The 19,857-nt window shown below is 54.7% G+C and overlaps 1 protein-coding gene across 2 annotated transcripts in view; it reads left to right on the top strand.

Annotated features, from left to right (window-relative positions):
- Positions 1-19,857, top strand: part of HKDC1 (hexokinase domain containing 1) — a 38,337-nt gene that overhangs the window by 3,712 nt on the left and 14,768 nt on the right. For both annotated transcript variants that reach the window (XM_036438271.2, XM_036438272.2), the window contains 9 exons: positions 2,305-2,467; positions 6,167-6,315; positions 6,400-6,519; positions 9,478-9,573; positions 10,614-10,713; positions 12,899-13,082; positions 14,861-15,016; positions 16,545-16,778; positions 18,288-18,592. In XM_036438271.2, coding sequence (XP_036294164.1) covers positions 2,305-2,467; positions 6,167-6,315; positions 6,400-6,519; positions 9,478-9,573; positions 10,614-10,713; positions 12,899-13,082; positions 14,861-15,016; positions 16,545-16,778; positions 18,288-18,592 — 1,507 coding nt within the window. The remainder of the gene's footprint in view (positions 1-2,304; positions 2,468-6,166; positions 6,316-6,399; positions 6,520-9,477; positions 9,574-10,613; positions 10,714-12,898; positions 13,083-14,860; positions 15,017-16,544; positions 16,779-18,287; positions 18,593-19,857) is intronic.

Below are 19,857 nucleotides of genomic sequence, written 5' to 3'. Positions count from 1 at the left end.
ATACCTTAATAAAAAAATAAAAAAATAAAGATAAATAAAATATAAGGTTTCTCCCCCTCCCCCCATGCATGTTTCATTCTTTCCTTCTGGCTACTGTACCAGGTGCTGTGGAAGAGACAAAGAATAAATTAGAAACTGTTCCTAAGTGGACACGCTTTCTGTCCTAACTTTAACTTACAGGAGCAGCAGGAGCAGTAAGTAGCCCGAAGCCCTCAGTGACGGTTAAACGGTAGCTCTGAGGTTGAGCAACAATAAGCGATAGGTTTGGGGGCGCTGTCTGAGGGGCCCGGGGCCATAACGGGGGCAGTGCTGGTTCTTGTGCGCGTCTCACCCTTCCCAAGCCCCAATTACTTGGGTCACGTCCCTTTTGTTGGCTTCCCCATGTGTGTGGCTGTGCCGACCAATTAGTCACGGACAGACTCGGGGCGAACGGAAGTCCCTAATGAAGCGTGACCTGGTTCCGTCCTGCCTTCTCCGCACGCTGAAAGCCCGATTGTCCTGTTCTGGCGACGGCCCTCTGAGCGTGTTCTGGCTGCTCTTTGGCCCCACGTCCCTGGAGCCGTGGTTTGTTCCCCTGGCCTGGGGTCCGTATCGGCTCTGACGGAGCTGGGAGGCCCGGCCTGCAGGCCGGTCCGATGGTCAGGCCCCTGTCCTCTGAGGAAGCTTCCTGGGGCCCCTGTGCTCTTGATATAACTTGTCTGTTGGGCTTGTGGGTCCTGCATGGAACTGTGAAGCCAAACCAGGCCCTGTGGTGAGGACGTGGAGACTACATGGCAGTCCCAGGACTGCCCCGGACCCGCAACTCTCCCTCCGCAGGCTGCTCGGGGCTCCGAGCCTGCAGGCCTTGTCGCCATAGGGGCAAGGATTCCTGCCTCCCCTGGCACCTCAGGGGCTGCCGTGGAGAGCAGGGGAGGGACATACGTGAAAGCACTTCTGCCATGGAGAGCAGGGGAGGGACATACGTGAGAGCTCTTCCTCAGAGGGCTGCCGTGGAGAGCAGGGGAGGGACATACGTGAAAGCACTCTGTAGGCTGCAAGCACGTACTTAGCCTTAGATGACAGTGTAGGAGGGCAGTTTGTCCAGACACCTGCTGGGATCAAGTCTTGTGACCGGGACCGGCAGAGAGGCTGCTCAGTATACAGAGTAGGGGTGGCAAGTGCAGACGCCTATGCCACTGTCCTCTTCCTGCCCCAGTCCATAGTCCCTTCCCCTCACCCCCCCCCCCCCCCCCAGTGCGCCCTGGGAACCCGTGTGGAGGAGGCTGTTCTGCCATTCTTTGTTCTTTATAAATAGGTTTTTATTGATTTTAGAGAGAGAGGAAGAGAGAAGGACTGATAAAAACATCACTGATGGGCTGCCTCCTGCACATCCCCTACTGGGGATCAAGCCTGCAACCCGGGCATATGTCCTAACTGGGAATCAAACCAGTGACCTCTTGGGTCATGGGTTGATGCTCAAACCACTGAGCCACACCAGTTGAGCTGCTCTGCCATGCTTGTTGTGACATGGTTACCTCCAAGTGGACGGAGCAGAACCAGTGATGTTTATAACTTCCCTCCATCGGGGGATCCTGGTTACCTGAGTGGTATCATCAACAGACTCAGCAATCTGAGCTGGCTTTAGAAATTAGACTTCATCTAATTAGAAGACCCTCAGTTAAAGACAACGGAGGGGGACCGTTTCCCCGCCCCATGTGGGAATCTGTTCAGGGGACTCTTCCCCTCCCTGCATGGGAGACTGTACTTGTTCTTCAATAAATTTCCACCTTTCCTATACCAATCTTCCCCACTCAATCCCCCCCAAAACAAAAACAAAAGCAAAAACAAAAAAACAAAACAGTGGAGATGTGCAGGACTAGATTTTAGGGAGTGCGGTTGGAAACTGAATTTAGCTCTGAGCTTCCTGGCAGCCCATAAACGAAGGGAAACATGTTTGGGTAGATCATCGCTGGCTAAAAGAAAGCTCTCACGTGTAGGAATTCCAGGTTCCAGCTACAGCTGCTCTTTCCCAGAGAGAGACACTGGGACAGTGTGAGGGCTCCAAACTGGGAATTAGAAACTCTGAATCTTCCTTAGCTTTTGCGCCTCCGCTGTCCGGTCAGAAAAACGGGAGAATCGTTTCTTCCTCGAAGCTTGCCCTTTGGAGGAATAAATCCCACCTCCCCCAGCCTCCATTCCCTCTGTTCTTCCAACGCCCCTCCTTGTCCCCAGCTGGAGGGTCCACATCACTAAGTGGTCCCCTGCCCCATGGGCGTGGGCGTGGGAATGTGCAGCAGCCAACCCTGCCCACCTCTCTCTCTCCAGGTGGACAGGTTCCTGTATCACATGCGGCTCTCGGATGAGACCCTCCGGGACATCATGGCGCGGTTCCAGGCTGAGATGCAGAAGGGCCTGGGGAGGGACACCAACCCCACAGCCTCCGTGAAGATGCTGCCCACCTTTGTCAGGGCCATCCCGGACGGCTCAGGTGAGGGGGCCAGGGCTTCCAGGGGTCTGATCCCCCGGGTCCTCCCTGGCTGATGGGACCTGACATTGGCTCCTGTGCCTTGACTTACCTCATCACCCCGCCTCCAACGCTCTGTGCTCTGTCACACTCAATACCAAAAGCTTTGAACTGAGCGTCACACGTGCCTCACGTTCTCTCTGCCCCCGTGGCCCGCACACTCTGCTCCCTCTCCTGCTGGGACATCTCAACATTCTCCCCCTGGTGCACACAGCTCAGCCTTTCTGCACTGCCTGCGTCTGGGAGGCATCTCATGCCGGGCTCGACGCCTGCGACCTGCTGAGCACCTCGCACAGCGCCTGGTGCTACGGGGCCCTGGCGTGTTTGTTGACGGCTCTAGCATCTAGAGCACATGTGTCAAACACAAGGCCCGCGGGCCAAATCCGTCCCGCCAGGCCTTGCAATGTGGCCCGCACCGCGCTGTCATCACTGCACTCCGCTGCGTTTCCATCACAATGACAGTTTATGACTGTTCAGTAAACCATTCGGCCCGCGATTTAGGCTGGATTTTAGATTTTGGCCCCTTCTCTGATTGAGTTCGACACCCCTAATCTAGAGTCTAGGCCGACAGTAAGTATTGGAAGATGCCATGCCATAGTAAAGAGAATATTAAATGAAAATATTTAAGAACCCTGGGTTCTAGGCCCGGCTCTGCCATTCCTCAGTGACCTTAGACAAAACGTATGGTCTCAGTGTCTCTCTCTGTGCAATGGAGAGGTGGCCTATGGATTCGTTTTCTGTTGCTGCTGTAATAAGTTACCTCAAGTTTAACAGCTTAAAACAACACACATTCATTCCTGTACAGCTGTGGAGGTCAGAAGAGGGAGCTGGTGGCTAGGACCATAATCAGGTGTGGGGGAGGGCACATGCCTTCTGGGGCTCAGCGGGGAGCTGGCCTTGCCTTCTCAGCTGCAGGCGGCTCCTGCATTCTGGGGCTCCAGCCTCTCTCCGTCTCCGGGCCAGCAGTGTGCACCTTCCAATGGGTCTCTGACTCGCCCTTGCGTCTGTTCCTCATTAAAGACCCCGTGATTCACCGTGTGCTCCTCAGATCATCCATGATAATCTCCCGACCTCGAGCTTAACCCATGAGCAATTTAAAAAAAATATATATTTTATTATTATTATTATTATTGTTGTTATTATTATAATTTTTTTTACAGAGATGAAGGGAAAGGGAGAGAGAGTTAGAAACATTGATGAGAGAGAAACATCTATCAGCTACCTCCTGCACACCCTACTGGGGATGTGCCCGCAACCAAGGTATATGCCCTTGACCGGAATTGAACCTGGGACCCTTGAGTCCACAGGCCGATGCTCTATCCACTGAGCCAAACCAGTTAGGGTGAACGAAGAGCAATTTTGGTTCTGTCTGCAACCTTAGTTCCCTCTTGCCATTCTTACCCACAGGATCCGGGGACTAGGATGTGGGCATCTCTCTGCTTACCGCAGACTGGAGCCCTCTGGGAGGTTCCATCCAACTCCTCCATTCTCAGCCTCTGGGAAAAGCCAGAGGAGGAAGGAGCTGTGTCTACCGGCACCTCCTGTGGTCCTCACTGTCTCACAGTCCCCGGAGAATACCGAAGGCCAAAGAGGTTCCCCAATATCGGGGTCCCAGTGCTCCAACCAAGCTCCAGCGGGGGCTTTGGGGCTCCTGAAGAAGCAGCGATTAACGTTTGGGGTCTTCAGGGGCCTGTGATTGGGTTAGCCAGGTTCTGGGCCCCTTTGGGACAAAGCCTGGGTCAGAGTTGTAGGCTCTGCTGTTTGAGGGGCCCTGAGCGCTGAGATGAGAGAGACCCGTTCCCTGGCAGGGGTGTGTGTGTGTGTGGGGGGGGGGGGGCAGCGTGCCACCCGGAGGAGCATACGCTTTGCAGGGAGACTTCTGCTTTGAGATCTTGCCCGGTTCCTGGTACTTTTGCTGAGAGTGTGGAGGGGACTGTGGTCCTTGATGGGTCACCCGGCTGCTGGGAGAAGCGCCTGAGTCATGGGGTGTGTGTGCACCATGGGGGAGCGGGGGAGGCACCGGGGCAAAGTCCTCCTGACTTCCTGTCCGGGCTCCTCAGAGGTGTGTCCCGGAGACATCAGAAAGTGGCCTTTGATGGTCCGGAGCCTGCAGTCGGATGTGCCTTCCGGAAGGTTTGCAAGTGACACTGACCAAGTTTCAGAAACTCCCTCCTCCTCAGGCTGGGAGACACACCTCTGTCCTTCCCCGTCTCCTCGGAGCCTCTCCTCACGCAACAGCCCTGACTCGTGACCCTGCTCCAGGGGGTCCCTGTGCCCAGAGGCTGGGCAAGGCCACCGGGCTCCTGTCCTCCCAGTGGAGGGCCGTGTGTCCCACCATCTCTGGTCATTAGGAGCAGAGGAGGCGGATGTCTCAGCTCCAGGCCTCGTCCCCGGCCGGGAACTGTGAGCTGGTGGCGACATTTCATGATCACTCACCAACAAGCAGGACTCTGCTGGCCCCTTGGGCCTGCATTTCAGAAATGTACACAGTTTCAGAGCCATCCCTCTGAGTCCTCCCCTGCAGTTCCCTCGCCTGTCATCCGAACCCACCGAAATCCACCGAGAGGGGTGGCCGGTGTGAGCTTTGGCCCCCGTGTGTCCACCTGGGAGCTGCATGGGCTGTTCTTACAAACGCGCCTTAAGAGTGTTGTTATCGCAACAACTCAGCGGACCAGCCATTTCCCGCTGTGTTTACTTCACCAGGAGTGGGTCTGAATGGCCGGCTGGGGCCAGGGCTGCAATCAGGAGTCAGGTTTCCCCCGCCTGGGGTCACATGGCACAACACAAGGCCACTCGGGTCCCTAAATGTCTGGGCACGGCTTTTCCCTGACCTGTGCCTTTGGTCATGGCACAGGCCTGGCGCCTGCAGCCACTTTCCAGGCGGTTTTATAGCGGGGCTTGTTGGTTCAGAGGTTTGCACACCAGAGTTCTCATCCTGCATCTGCAGCGGGTGCGGAGGACACTGGCAGGGATCCTGGGCAGGAATTCTGTCTGGATCCTGAGTTGAGGTCATTAGGAGGGGCTGCCTTCCCCAGTGAGTGTCATTCCCCCTTTTATTAATCACATCTGTCTTGCGCTGGGCTGGGTGGTGTTACATTTTCTCATTTTGAAGCAACTCTGGCCCCAAATATTGAGCATCCTTGGCCCCTTTACGGGCCATCATTTCCCCGTCTCCCTTCCCTCCTGGAGCATTTTGCTTCTGCCCTTGAGACAGAGGCTTGTATGGGGCTGTTTCTCTCCCCTGCACGCCCCCTCCCTTCCCTCCATGGCTTATCCGTGCTCCCTGTGCTCGGAGTAGCCGCTCACTCTCCCCAGCTGTGCGGCCTAGAATAGGCCCCGCCCTCAAGGCCCATCTCTCCTACCACCTGCCTGCAGTTTGCATTTACCTTCTGGGAGTGGGTAGGCCTGAGGGACTTGGGTCACCCCTCTCCTCCTCCTCCTCCTCCTCCCCTCACTCCCCTCCCATTCTGTCCCTTCCTGGGAGGGCTCAGGCGGTGGCTGCACTCCTGCAGCCCCCGGGAGCTCGCCCCTGGGCGGTTGAGACACGCAGCCACATTTGTTACCTGTTCAGCTTCTCATGCACATCCTGCCATGTAGCAGGCCCTCCACAGCTGAAACGTTTTTGTTATTTATTTTTTTTTTGTTTTGTTTTGTTTTTAATAGAAAATGGGGAGTTTCTTTCCCTGGATCTTGGCGGATCGAAGTTTCGAGTCTTGAAGGTCCAAGTCTCTGAAGAGGGGAAACAGAAGGTCCAGATGGAGAGCCAGTTCTACCCCACCCCCAACGAGATCATCCGCGGGAACGGCGCGGAGGTACCGGGCGGGCTCGGGGTGGACGGGGCGCCGCTCTGAGTGGCCGCACTCTGCCCAGCGCCCCCTGCTCTCTCTCCGCCGCAGCTGTTCGAATACGTGGCCGACTGCCTGGCCGATTTCATGAAGACCAGAGGGCTGACGCATAGGAAGTTCCCCCTGGGCCTGACCTTTTCTTTCCCCTGCAGACAGACCAAGCTGGACGAGGTAAGGCATGGCCGGGAAAAGGGGGTGGGAGGGGAGGGGAGGGAGGGGAGGATGGGAGGGAGGAGAGGAGTGGGGGGAGAGGGGGGAGGAGCTGTGCAGGGTTCAGAGTTTGGGGCTGGAGAACGTGTAGGGCAGCGTTTTTCAACCGCGGAACACTAGTGTGCCGCGAGATGTTGCCTGGTGTGCCGTAGGTGCAGACAAGACAAGAATTTTATAATTTTTCACTATTTTGTTTACTTAATATTTCATAATAAAGTAATTATAAAATACTTTCTTTGTGTTTATTTGATTCCTATTCAAGAGAATTACTTTATATATAGTCAATATAGACACAGAGTTAAATTGTTTAACATTTTCTAATGGTGGTGTGCCTCGTGATTTTTTTCATGAAACAAGTGTGCCTTTGCCCAAAAAAGGTTGAAAAACACTGGTGTAGGGGTCAGGTTGGGAAGGGGAGATCAGCAGGAATTCTCTTGCTTGTTATTTTCTTGATGCTCTTGTAAACGATGAAGTGAAAATGTGAGGCACGGGTTCACGTGCTGCCTTGATTTTACACCCACGTGGGCACAGCGCGGTGATGGAGACGTTCTCACCATCGCTCCGTGGCTCTCAGACCACGGCTGCGTCAGAATCCGCTGAGGACTTGTTAGACGCCGGTCCCGGGCCCCACTGGGCTTCTCAATCAGCGGGGCCTTCGACCTGCGTTTCCCATAGGCTCCCCTGTGATCAGATGCTGCAGGCCTGACAGCCGAGGAGAGAGAGTGGGAAGGCTCAGGGAATCTCCCCTCTCTCTGCACAGCCAAAAGGGACTCAGCCCGAGCTCAAAACCTTCCTGAGCAAACTGCCTTTCCAGAAAGACGCAGCGCTAGCCCTCGGCTTAGAATGCCAGGAAAGCATCTGACCCACTGGTGTCAGATTCCAATAAGGGTTTTTCAGGTGACATTTAAAGCAGGGAAGGTGCTTGGTTATGTCGAGGAAGTGGGGACTGCTTTTTCCCATCAGAGTTAGGCTGAGTTGCTTGTCCCTTGTAAAATGTCCTCCAGCGGCCTCTCAGGGACGCGGCAGGTTCGGGAGGAAAGCTCACACAGGAGAGGAAGGGGTAGTGACGATGGAGCGGGCACAGCTGGAACCGCGGCCCTGCCAGGTGTCGGCTCTGTGACGTCAGACACAGGCTCTGGGGCAGGAGGGCTGGGCGGCCTGTAAGTGCAGAGGCGGGGAACCTTCTAGAAGAGGTCAGGCTAGGGGGGGCTTCTCAGTGAAACGGAGACATGATTAAAGGCGATAAGGGCCTGGGGATTGAAAGAGGAGGCCACTCTCCCATGTTCTTTTTTTTTTTTTTTTTTTTTTTTTAATGAGGAAACGGAAAAGTCGAAGCTGAGGGGAAGTTTCTCTGTGTTTCTAATGATAACATGGCGATACTTCTTCACGGTAGGGAGGACAGAAAGAGAGGGAGGAGAGAGAGGAGTAGAGATTGAAAAGTTTAGAGGAGAAAATAGAAATCACCTGTCGTCCCAGTCTTCAGGGATACCCACTCCTAGATTGTTGGTTTTTCCTCCAGCCGTGTCTCTATTAAATATTGATGGTATGCTGAATATGTAGTTTTAAAAAAATATATTTATTGGTTTTTTACAGAGAGGAAGGGAGAGGGATAGAGAGATAGAAACATCAATGAGAGAGAAACATCGATCAGCTGCCTCCTGCACACCCCCCAATGGGGATGTGCCTGCAACCACGGTACATGCCCTCGACTGGAATCGAACCTGGGACCTTTGAGTTCACAGGCCAAAGCTCTATCCACTGAGCCAAACTAGTTTTGGCTGTATGTAGTTTTTAAAAATATAATTCTATGTACTGCCCCCTCCCCCACACAGTACATTACAAGCATTTATTCGCCCCTCCTCCGTGTACCCTCCTCCCAGCAGGTCCCACATTGTCCCAGCACCTTTTTTGGGGGGCGGGGCGGGGGGGGGGGGGAGAGATGCCGCCCCTCAGTGTCTTGGGTGAGGCAGGGATGTCGCCCTAGCATTGAAGGCAGAAGTTAGGGAGAGTGGCCACTAGGCAGCGCTGTGGTGCAGAGGGAAAGCCTGGTCTCCAGGCTACAGATCTATAATAATAAAAGCAAAATATGGGAGTCAGGTCTGAGCTCTATCCTTCGCTTCCTAGAGTGATCTCCTTCCTCTAAGCCTCAGCTTCTTTGTCCACAAACTGAGGGGGTTGGGAAAATGTGGCCAGGGTGCTTGTGAATTTGGGCTCCACTACTCTCAACTGTGTAGCCTTCATCTCCAACATCTCGTCCAGCCTGAAAATTTCTATGATTTTTTTTTTTTTGCTAGCTGAGACACGAAGCCCGTGGGAAACCCAATTTTAAGCAAACAATTGATAATGCAAAATGAGAACCATTTCTCTAAGTTGCAACTAAGTTCCTGATGGAATTCTGCAAGGCAGCGCCATGTTAGTGCTGTTGTGTGGAGCTGGCAGACCTTACGTTCTGCACACACATGTATCCGCCGGGGAGTGAAGTGCCTTGCAGTCCGGTGTCCCTGAGCCCAAGTGTTCTGACTCTTTAGCGTCCTTCTTTCTGCCACTGCGTGTGATGTTCCAGACTACTCAGATGGGAATGATAAAGATCTATACTAATAAAAGCCAAATATGCTAATTAGACCAGATGTCCTTCCGGACGAAGCCGGGGCTGCCAGGGAAGCCCGGGCCCCGGGTCCCAGAGGGGAGCTGCTGCGGGCAGCCCGGGGAAGGAAGGCCCGCTCCTGCGTGAACTTTGTGCATCGGGCCTCTAGTGTTTCAGTGTTAGCAAAGGCCTCTGAAGACATGCCGGAAGAATGGGGGCGATGCAGCTTAGAAAAGAGAAGACAGGGGGCTGCGCTTTAAGTGCAAATTGCCTGCAGCTCATGTTCAGTACTGAACACCTTCTTTGTTCTGACTGGATCTGAATTCCTCCCCCAGGGTGTCCTGATTTCATGGACCAAGAAGTTTAAGGCCCGGGGAGTTCAGGACACAGATGTGGTGAGCTGTCTCACCAAAGCCGTGAAAAACCACAAGGTAGGAACTGGCTCAGCCTGGTGGGGGGTGGGTTAGGGAGTGGGGGTGGGGCATTCCCGGTCCTAGCCCGGCTCCCGAGGGCTGGCCACCCTGTGCCTGCCCCTGAGGAGTTTGGGGAGAGGACTGGCCTCAGGGAAGGTCTCCCTGTAGCGTGGATAACACACTCTGGGTAAACCCACGGGGGCGCCTGGGTCTGTGGACCTTGTCCAGTTACCACTGAAAGGTGGGCCCCCCTGCCCAGGGACCTCCCCATTTGCCACGGCCCCCTCTGGGGTCCTGCTTAGACCCTCTGCTGTCTGTGGTGCACCAACTTCTACCTCTCGCTGAGGCTTAAAATATACACCCTTTCCAGTCCGGCTCTCTAGTCCACTTCCCACGCTCTACTAGTTGGACTGTTTGTTGAATACATTTTATAACCGCAAAAGCAAGACCTGCTCCTTGCTGGTTGAAAAGTGCACGAGTGAACCCAGATTATTTGTGACCCTGAGAGCAGGAGGACTGTGGTGACATGAACCCTCCAGTCTTTTCTTCTCTTTAAAGCTGCTATCCTATTCTCTTGAAGTCTGTTTTCTATCATTAAAACACGCCCTCGAACCGTGGGGAATGGGGTGCCGTCACCCAGGTTGATTGGAGGAATGGGAAACCCGGAAGGCACCTCGGGGCTGCCCACGGAGGGGACGTCCCCGCCGCTGAGGAGTTGAGTGTCTTCTCCTGAGGACACCATCGCTTCCAGGACAGACATGTTTTGCTCAGGTCCCTCAGACGAGGGCTGGAGTCCAGGCGGTCTGTCCCTCCCGTGTCCTCTGCACAGGGGCCGTCAGCCATAAAGCGGGAGCGTGGGTTCCCCGACGAGCTCCCAACTGCTCTTTCTCTCCCTGAGGCCCCTGACCTTGACAAAGGCCTTGCTCCTTCCAGGCGGGCCCAATAGGCAGCATCTAGGGGCTTTCTCAGCCAGTCACCCTCACGGCTTTCGCTTCCTCTGTGGGGACGAATAGAGGGATGACACCCCCTTCCCGCCCCTGATGCTTGTGTTCCAACAGGACATCGATGTGGATATCCTGGCCTTGGTCAACGACACCGTGGGCACCATGATGACCTGTGCCTACGATGACCCCTACTGTGAAGTTGGTGTCATCATCGGTAACTCAGTTTGACTTGCTTTTTGGGGGTGTGGGCGCAGGGCTGGGCTAGAGCTTAGTTTGAGCAAACTCCGAGCAAATTCTGTGGGAAGGGTACTGGTGCTTTCTGCTCAGGAGAAACAACAGAGGAAGATGAAAAATTCATTCATTCACCCAACAAGTACTTACTGGGTGCCTACTGGGTGCCAGGCCCGTCTCTGCACTGGGTCCTCAGGGTGAATTAATACTCAGGGTCCCTGTGCCCATGGAGCTCTCAGTGGGGAGGTGGGTGAAGGGCCAAAGAGGCCTGAGGAGAGGCAGGGGCGGGGGGTATGTGTGTGACTGAGGGTGAGTGTGAGGTGCTCAGGGAAGGACGCTTGGTGAGTGCTTGGCAAAGGAGAGGTGAGTGCTTGGCAAAGGAGAGAGGACACCGATGGCCCCTGAGATGGCACAGAGTCTGGGTGCCCGGGGAAGCCCCCTGAAAGGCTGATGGCGGCTGCCTCTGGGTGAAGGGAGGCTGGGAGGAGTAGGTATTCAGGTTAGAGAGAGTGGACGGGACATAGGTCACAGACATCGCCATGGAGGTCTTTGGCTTTTGCCCCAAAGGAGACAGGAAGGCACTGGAGGATTTGGGGGGGGATGGATAAATGGGGTGCGCATTTTTAAATAGCTCTTTCGGCTGCTGTGTGAAAAGTTGACAATTGGGGGCACCCGTGGAGGCAAGGTGACCAGCCGTGAGACCACTGCACTGTGTAGGCAGACGTGACGTGGTGGTGGCCTGGGCCAGGGCGTCGGCGAGCGGTGGAGGTGTCCAGTGGGTGGGCTCCACGCTGGGAGGGACCCTCCTGGAAGGTCCGGGGGAAGGCAGTCTGGGGATAATTGAAGCCAAGTGGGTGGGATTTATAGGCTGTTCTTGGCTATGCCTTCCACCTCCCCATCCCTGTTCTGCTGTTGGGAAAAGTTTTCTGCGTTGCTTTTTCTTACTTCCTAACCACATTGTCCTGAGCCTGACTTTCTTGAAGGGCAGGCGCTTTACCCCGAGGGGCTTGATCTGCCCCCGTTTCTGGAGCCCACACCTCGGCACAGGCCAGGCATGCCCCCCAGCCGCTGGCACTGCTGCCTTAGTGGCTGTGTCAGTGCCGTGTGCGGGGTGCGGGCCATGCTAACGGTGTCCGTGCTTTCCTGAGAAGGAGTGTCCGGATCCTGTATTCATCCTGCTCATCTGCCTCCTCATTGCTCACGCTGGCTCTTAACTCCTCACACCAGAGGATCGGCCAGGGAAGACACTGACTTTGTTTTTTTTTTTCCTTCTTTTTCTTAAGTAGCTTTATTGAGGCATAAAACTTTTCTCATTTTAGCACAATTCAACAAATTTTAGTCAGTTTACAATTTTGTAACCATCATTCCTATTTCATTTTAGAACATTTCCATCCCCCCCCCCCCCCCCCCCGAATAAGTCCCACACAGACGGTCACTCCCCTAGTCCTCGAGGGCTTGTTGGAATAATGAAATTTTGCTTTCTTATGTGATAGCTCAGTGGTCGGCAAACTCATTAGCCAACAGGGCCAAATATCAGCAGGACAACCGTTGACATTTCTTTTGAAAGCCAAATTTTTAAAACGTAAACTACTTCTAATGCCACTTCTTCAAAACAGACTCGCCCAGGCCGAGGTATTTTGTGGGAGAGCCACACTCAAGGGGCCAAAGAGCTGCATGTGGCTTGCGAGCCGACACTGATCCCTGTCAACGATGAGGATGTAGCTTAGGCTGGCAACAACGTGTGGCAGGCCATGAAGAAAGAACATTTTTACGGTCAGATAGAGAAGAGGTTAGGTGGCTTAGGGAAGGGGCTTACAAATGACTGCGGGTTGGTCATTTAAAAAAGCTAAGGTTGGTTAGGTGACCTCCTCCTCTTTGCACAGGTGCTCTGTCAGCTCTCACACGTATTCATTAGGGCCTTCTCCACGACTGACTTCATTCATAACAGCAAACCCTGAGCACACTGACAGGCATAGACTTGGCATGTCAGCTTTATTCCTCACCAACCCCGGGCTCACCCGAGCTGCCGCCCTCAGCCTTAGCGGGAACCAGCCTGGATCAAAGGCGCTGAGCGGTGGACGGAGAGCTCTCTGCCTGCCCAGCGGGGAGCCGTCCGTCCGTCCGTCCGTCCGCCCGAGCATCTTCTCTCCGATCCCTTCCTCGTTCAGGCACCGGCACCAACGCCTGCTACATGGAGGACATGAGCAACATCGACCTGGTGGAGGGCGACGAGGGGCGCATGTGCATCAGCACCGAGTGGGGGGCCTTCGGGGACGACGGGGCCCTGGAGGACGTCCGCACGGAGTTCGACCGGGACCTGGACCTCGGCTCCCTCAACCCGGGGAAGCAGCTGTGAGTGCCCCGCGCTGGCGTCTGGCCCTCGGGGACACTGGGTGCCCCGGAGGCTTTTCAGTTGTGACCAGTCACCTGTCCCGGTGAGTGTGGGAGGCCAGGCTTGTGTCTCAGTGTCACGGGGCAGAGGAGGAAAGCGAAGCCGAGGATGTGGAATGGTTTGCCTCGGTCACAGCCCTCAGCCTTGTTTGGTCCATGTGTATGGGGCCTGTGTGTGTGAGGCAGGGGCGACCCAGGGCCCGCGTCCTTGACCTCAGGGTGCGTTTGGTGAGTGGCCACACCGCGGGCCAGATCAGCCCGAGGAAGCAGGAAGCAGCCAGGTGCCTCACAGTTTTTGGAGCTCCCTGGCAGCTGCCTCCTCAGAGGCCTCATCCCACAGCACCTGGTCCAGGGGAAATCCACCATATGTTTCCAATTTCCCCCTGTAATGAGTAAGCATCTGGCGAGGAGATGCTTTGCGATTATGGAAACATCCTGTTTCTCATGAAACCTTCATCTTCTAGTTTCAGCACCAATGGATGCGTTTCCAACGCCATCATGTCCTCTGCTCATTAGTTGTTATTCGCTTGTAAGAAGGAGCTTTCTCATCCCCTCCGTGGATCGAGTCCTACTGCTGTGGATACACAGGATTGTTTTATTTCACAGGGTATCGTTTCCTCCTGTCATTTATTCTGACATTCAGATTTTTCACACGTGGCCAGTGGAATCCCCTGTGAGCTGGTCCCCACGTCCTTTGACCTGCTCCCATCAGCCTTTTCCTCCTGGCCCAGAGAAGGGCATGTATTTTCCCAGCCCCGGCCCCGAGATCAAATAATTTTCCCAAGAAGCCCCGGTGAAAAGTAAACGCAGACCTGCGTGCCTGGAAAGTGAATTCTCGCTTTGGGTGCGCCTGCTCCCCAGCACACACCTGTTTCCCTGGCGAGGCAGAGCACGGATCTGGCCAGTCTTGCCCTCTCCATGTCACTTAAAATACTTCCCATTCCCTCAAAGCCACCTGGATTTCTTTTGCCTTCTGCTTCTGCAATGTTCTTAATTGTTTTTCTTTCTTTCTTTTTTTTAAAATATATTTTATTGATTTTTTACAGAGAGGAAGGGAGAGATACAGAGAGCTAGAAACGTCGATGAGAGAGAAACACCGACCAGCTGCCTCCTGCACACCCCCCACTGGGGATGTGCCCGCAACTCGGGTACATGCCCTTGACCGGAATCGAACCTGGGACTCTTCAGTCCGCAGACCGACGCTCTACCACTGAGCCAAACCGGTTTCGGCAATTGTTTTTCTTTTTAAAGAATGAAATAGATTAGGAAACAGGGTGTCCTTGATTTTCTATCTTATTACATTTGGAGAATGAACATTCTATTTAATCGTTCACCTGAGGAATAATGAGTAATTGCGTGATGGGTGCAGACTCAGGTGCAGGCAGCCTGGTGGGATAGTTCACCCACGTCACTGTGGGACCTCCCTGGAGCCGTCCCAGGCCGGCTCCCAGACGCAGCGTCTTTCCCTCGGGGGCAGCAGCGTGGTGCGGGAGCGGGAAGCATCTGAGTTTGACTGTGACGCTGTGACTGGGAAAGTGCGGGAGTCTAGGAGAAGGACACCGCCATGGCCAAAGCGATTGGGATCGAGCGCTCTGAGAACAGGAAAGCATCTTAGGTCTCCTCGAGGGGAGGGCGCCCCACACTGGGACAGGACGGAGGCCTCCTCACCTTGGGGCTCGGGGAAAGGCAGCCGCCTAACCAGAGGCGCTCCCGCTGCTGATCTGCTCACCCCATTGCAGGTTTGAGAAGATGATCAGCGGCCTGTACCTCGGCGAGCTCGTCAGGCTCGTCCTGGTGAAGATGACCAAGGCGGGGCTCCTGTTTGGCGGCAAGAAGTCCTCCAGTCTCCACACCAAGGGCAGGATCGAGACGCGGCACGTGGCTGCCATGGAGAGGTAAGCCGCCGGGGGCCCTCCCGCCGGGCGGGCGCGGAGGCTCAGCGCAGGGTGGGTGGCCAGGGCCCCGCGGTCTTCTCATGAGAGGGGGACAGCGGGGCGGAAGGGACCAGGTCTTCTTCCTCATCAGGATGATTCATTTTTATTTTTAAAATATATTTTTATATTGATCTCAGAGAGGAAGGGAGAGGGAGGGTTAGACACATCAATGATGAGAGAGAATCATTGACTTGCTGCCTCCTGCACGCCCCCTACGGGGGAATCGGGCATGTGTCCTCGGCTGAAATCGAACCCGGGATCCTTCAGTCCGCAGGCTGACACACTATCCACTGAGCCACACCAGCCAGGGCCTCACCAGGGTGGTTTTAGACCTGATTACAACGTGAGGAGGGTTAGCAGCGCCTGTCCTGACTCGGCCGTGGCTGCTTGTGGGTTTCATCAGCCTGGGGTTCTGCCGACGGGGGTCTGCCCTCCTCACGTGCTGTCGCCTTCTGCCTCCCCTGAAGCTGTGATGTAGAAAATGTTTAGGGTCACACACCCCTTTGGCCCAAACTTTTTGGGGTCCTCAAACTTTTTAAAGTGGGGGCCAGATCACGGTCCCTCAGAGAGCTGGAGGGCCGGACTATATGAACTACTAATTCCTACTGTAACACCTCGGCTGCGCTCACTGCCCAAAAAACCTGGCAGGCCGGATCAGACTCCTCTGCGGGCCGCATGTGGCCTGTGGGCCGTAGTTTGAAGACGCCTGCCTTTGGGGATCAGATTCAAGTGCTGGGCCCTTCCTTCCCAAAAGGCACATTTGCACACCATGGTACTTATACTATCAGGGCATCCTTAGATCCATGGAAGCCCCCGAGGGGAATCCCAGTTAAGAACTCCGGCCACAGCGGGAGCCGTCTCTGCCTGGTCCTGCTGGGGCTGGCTTTGGCCTTGGGGATCTGCGGCCTCACATACAGGCCCCTGCGATGGGGCATGGTCCCAGCCAACGGATGGCCCGGTTCCTCCGGCTCGGAAGCCCTGGGGTTGCCCTGAGCTTTGTTATCGGTGTACATTCGGAGCTCAGCGAAGTGGCATGTGACTCCCAGCGCCTGTATGAGTGCAGAGCTTGGAAGGACTGAGTTTTGGTGAAAGGCAGTATGGTACAAGGTGTAGTACAAGGCGAGTAAAGGGTAGGCTCTGTCATCTAGCTGTGTGAGTTTAAATCCTGAGCCTTGCACTTACCAGCTGTGTGACCGTGGACACGTTCCCAGCCCTCTCTGTGCCTCCGTCTCTTCTTCTGAGCAATCGGGTGAATGACACAACTCGCCCAGCAGTGCTGTGAGCGTTAATACCTGTCAAATCCTTAGCCAAGTGCTGGCGCAGAGTGCTCAGCAAGCGGCGGCTCCTCTGATCCCTCCTGACGTTGCTGTCGTTAGGTTACTAGGTGCCGCCTGTTTCTTGTCAGGCCCAGAGAGGTGAGAAAGCTGGTTTTCCGAGGGGGCCTCCCCTGGAGGGGAAAGGCGGTCCTCTCACTCCTGTCCCCCGCCAGGTACAAAGAAGGCCTTGCCAACACGCGGGAGATCCTCACGGACCTGGGCCTGGAGCCTTCGGAGGCCGACTGCATTGCGGTCCAGCACGTCTGCACCATCGTCTCCTTCCGCTCGGCCAACCTCTGTGCGGCTGCCCTGGCGGCCGTCCTCACTCGCCTCCGGGAGAACAAGAAGCTGGCGCGGCTCCGGACCACGGTGGGCGTGGACGGCACTGTCTACAAGATACACCCCCAGTGAGTGCTGCTGCGGCCGCACCCCGCGAACGAGTCTCCCCTGGGACCCGGTCCCAGGGCGCTCCGACTGTGCCGCTTCCCTGGAGCCCACGTCTCCCACTGGTTCTGAGGATCCGGGGGAAAGGCTGGATTCAAGGGCTGCCTCCGGCTGGCTGGCTGGGTTGCTTGGTCGGGACCAGGGGGGAAGGTCACTCTTTAAAAAAAGAAAAAAAAAAAAAAAAAGAAAGAAAAATATATATTATATATAATTGATTTTTTTTTTTTTTTTTTTTTTTTTACAAAGAGGAAAGGAAAGGGAGAGGGAGTGTTAGAAACATCGATGAGAGAGTAACATCCATCAGCTGGGGATATGCCTGCAACCAAGGTACATGCCCTTGACCGGAATCAAACCTGAAACCCTTGAGTTCCCAGGCCGATGCTCTATCTACTGAGCCAAACTGGCTAGGGCAAGGTCACTCGTAAAGAAATACTCTACTAAAGCCAGCTGCCTGACTAGCAAGGCCAGCCATTTCTGTGGTTAGCCATCTGGCCACCCTTCTATCATCTATTCACCTATCTGTCTGTTACTGTTTACACATACTGTGTGGGAAGATTGAAAAAAATACACCCAGTTATATATGGGGAAAGCGGATGACAGAGGATTCTGGTGGGAAAACACGTGGGAATGAGAATTTCCCTGGAGGAGGGAGTGCACGCGCCTCTGGCTGACAGAGGAGGTGCTGGGATCGGGCGGGCGCCCCTGCAAGGAGCGGGGGAAAGAACTTCCCTGTGGGCGGCGATGGTGATTGGCCAACATGTTCTGCATGGACATGCCCTACCAGTTAAAATATTGGTGGTAAAATAGGCACTTCCTCGAGCCTCTCAGTGTCCTGTCCACTGCCCAGCTGCCCGGTCCCTCCGCCTGTCCCTCCCTGGCACCCCTCTCCCCACGGGCGACTAAAGGGGTCCCAGGACCTGGCCCATGCTGCCCTGTGCCTGTTCCCATTGGCAGGGCTGGGCCTGTATGACTGTTCTGTATTTTATTTTTTAAAATATACTTATATTGATTTTTCACAGAGAGGAAGAGAGAGGGATAAAGAGTTAGAAACATCACGTCTGCACCATCGTCTCCTTCAATCAGCTGCCTCTTGCACTCCCCCTACAGGGGATGTGCCCGTAACCAAGGCACATGCCCTTGACCGGGATCAAACCTGGTATCCTTTAGTCCACAGGCCGACGCTCTATCCACCGAGCCAAACCCGTTTCGGCTGGGCCTGTATTTTTAAAATATATATACTTTTACTGATTTTTTTACAGAGAGAAAGGGAGAGGGATAGAGAGTTAGAATCATCCATGGGTGAGAGAAATATCAATCAGCTGCCTCCTGCACATCTCCCACTAGGAATGTGCCCGCAACCAAGGTACATGCCCTTGACCAGAATCGAACCTGGGACCCTTCAGTTCACAGGCCGAAGCTCTATCCACTGAGCCCAACCGGTGAGGGCTAAGCGCTCTGTATTTTGCCTGCAGATACCCCAAACGCCTGCACAAGGTGGTGAGGAGACTGGTCCCGAACTGTGACGTCCGCTTCCTCCTGTCGGAGAGCGGCAGCACCAAGGGGGCGGCCATGGTGACGGCGGTGGCCTCGCGCGTGCAGGCCCAGCGCAAGCAGGTGGACCGGGTGCTGGCCCTGTTCCGGCTGAGCCGGGAGCAGCTGGTGGGCGTGCGGGACCAGATGCGGGCCGAGCTGGAGTATGGGCTGAGGAGGGACACCCACCTGCGGGCCACCGTCAAGATGCTGCCCAGCTACGTCTGCGGGATGCCGGACGGCACAGGTGGGCCGCGCACAGCTCGCTCTCCCGCAGGGCCGCCCGCCGGGGCTCCCGCGAAACTCCCTGAACCCGGTTAGGTTTTTATTTGAAGAGCTTTGGACCCCTGTCTGTGACGGCGGGCGGGGAGAGGGGTAGAAGGTCAGTGTTGTGGGGGTCAAACCCTGGGTTCAAAATAAGACCACTGGAGGCTGATGATTTATTTTAAAAAAGCAAAGATTTATTGAAATATCTGGCCAGGACAGCTGCAAGAGCACCACACACAGGCAGACTCCACATGACTGCACTGCTCCAGGGGCAGGTAGTTCTTTTTAAAGGTTCTGAGAAGAAAAACCCCTATTTTGCAACAAACTGTTGTTTGGAATTTTCTGCTGTTCTTCCTAGACAAAATGTTGCTGTCTGACCTTGACCAGAGACCAGATATGCCCACAATCTCAATACCATGCCAGGTGCACTTTTTCAATTGGATAAAACTGTATTGTTTTCAAGGCCAGCATTGAGACAACCACTAAGTGCACATAGGGCTGGCTCTTTAATAAAAATAAAAAAAATAAATAAAAAAAAGAAGTTCTGCCTGTAACCTTGCTTAGAATCTGAATTCATCCTCCCTAAGCCCATCGTGCAATGAACAAAGCAAGTAAGTGAAGGTCGAAGTCAGAATAGTAGGGTTAAAATTCAAACAGCAGTTTTTACCCAAGTATGATTGCTACCATATTTCAGTCAGTACTCCTTCTGCATCCATTTGCCGTGCTTGACCCATGGCCTTGTGCTGTGCATGCTGGTGGAGAGAATGCCTCCTGCAGGGCACATGTGTGTCTGTGTAGCTGAGAACATGGAGTGTCCCCCGTGTTGTTGGCAAACAGAAGACCAGCTGCTGTCCCCGGGAGCTGCCATCTGGACACTTGGAGTTGTCTGGCTTGCCTTCCCGCAGCTTCTCTGCCTCTCTTCCCTCCGGAGGCCTGGCTCTCTGGCTCTCCCCTCAGAGCTCTCTGCCTCTGACTTTTCCAAGCCCGGCTCCTCCTCCTGGTCCCCTGTGCTCAGCGAGAGGAGCCACTCCTCCGCGGAGGCAGTTCTTTATAGAGAAGTCACTTCACCTCTCGGAACGTCATGAACGGCACCCAGAAATAACGGCCTTGGTCCGCTGCTTTCTAGCCTGTCCTTTGCTTTCCTCCTCACAACCACTTTGGATGTTCCATAAATAGTGATTCCCATTTTGTGGACGCCAAAAACAGACTCGGAGAGGTGAGGGGGCATGCTCACGGCCACACTGC

Source organism: Pipistrellus kuhlii, unplaced genomic scaffold, assembly GCF_014108245.1.
Source record: "Pipistrellus kuhlii isolate mPipKuh1 unplaced genomic scaffold, mPipKuh1.p scaffold_m20_p_15, whole genome shotgun sequence".
In the NCBI taxonomy this organism is placed as follows: domain Eukaryota; kingdom Metazoa; phylum Chordata; class Mammalia; order Chiroptera; family Vespertilionidae; genus Pipistrellus; species Pipistrellus kuhlii.
This window is presented reverse-complemented; position numbering and strand designations above follow the sequence as displayed.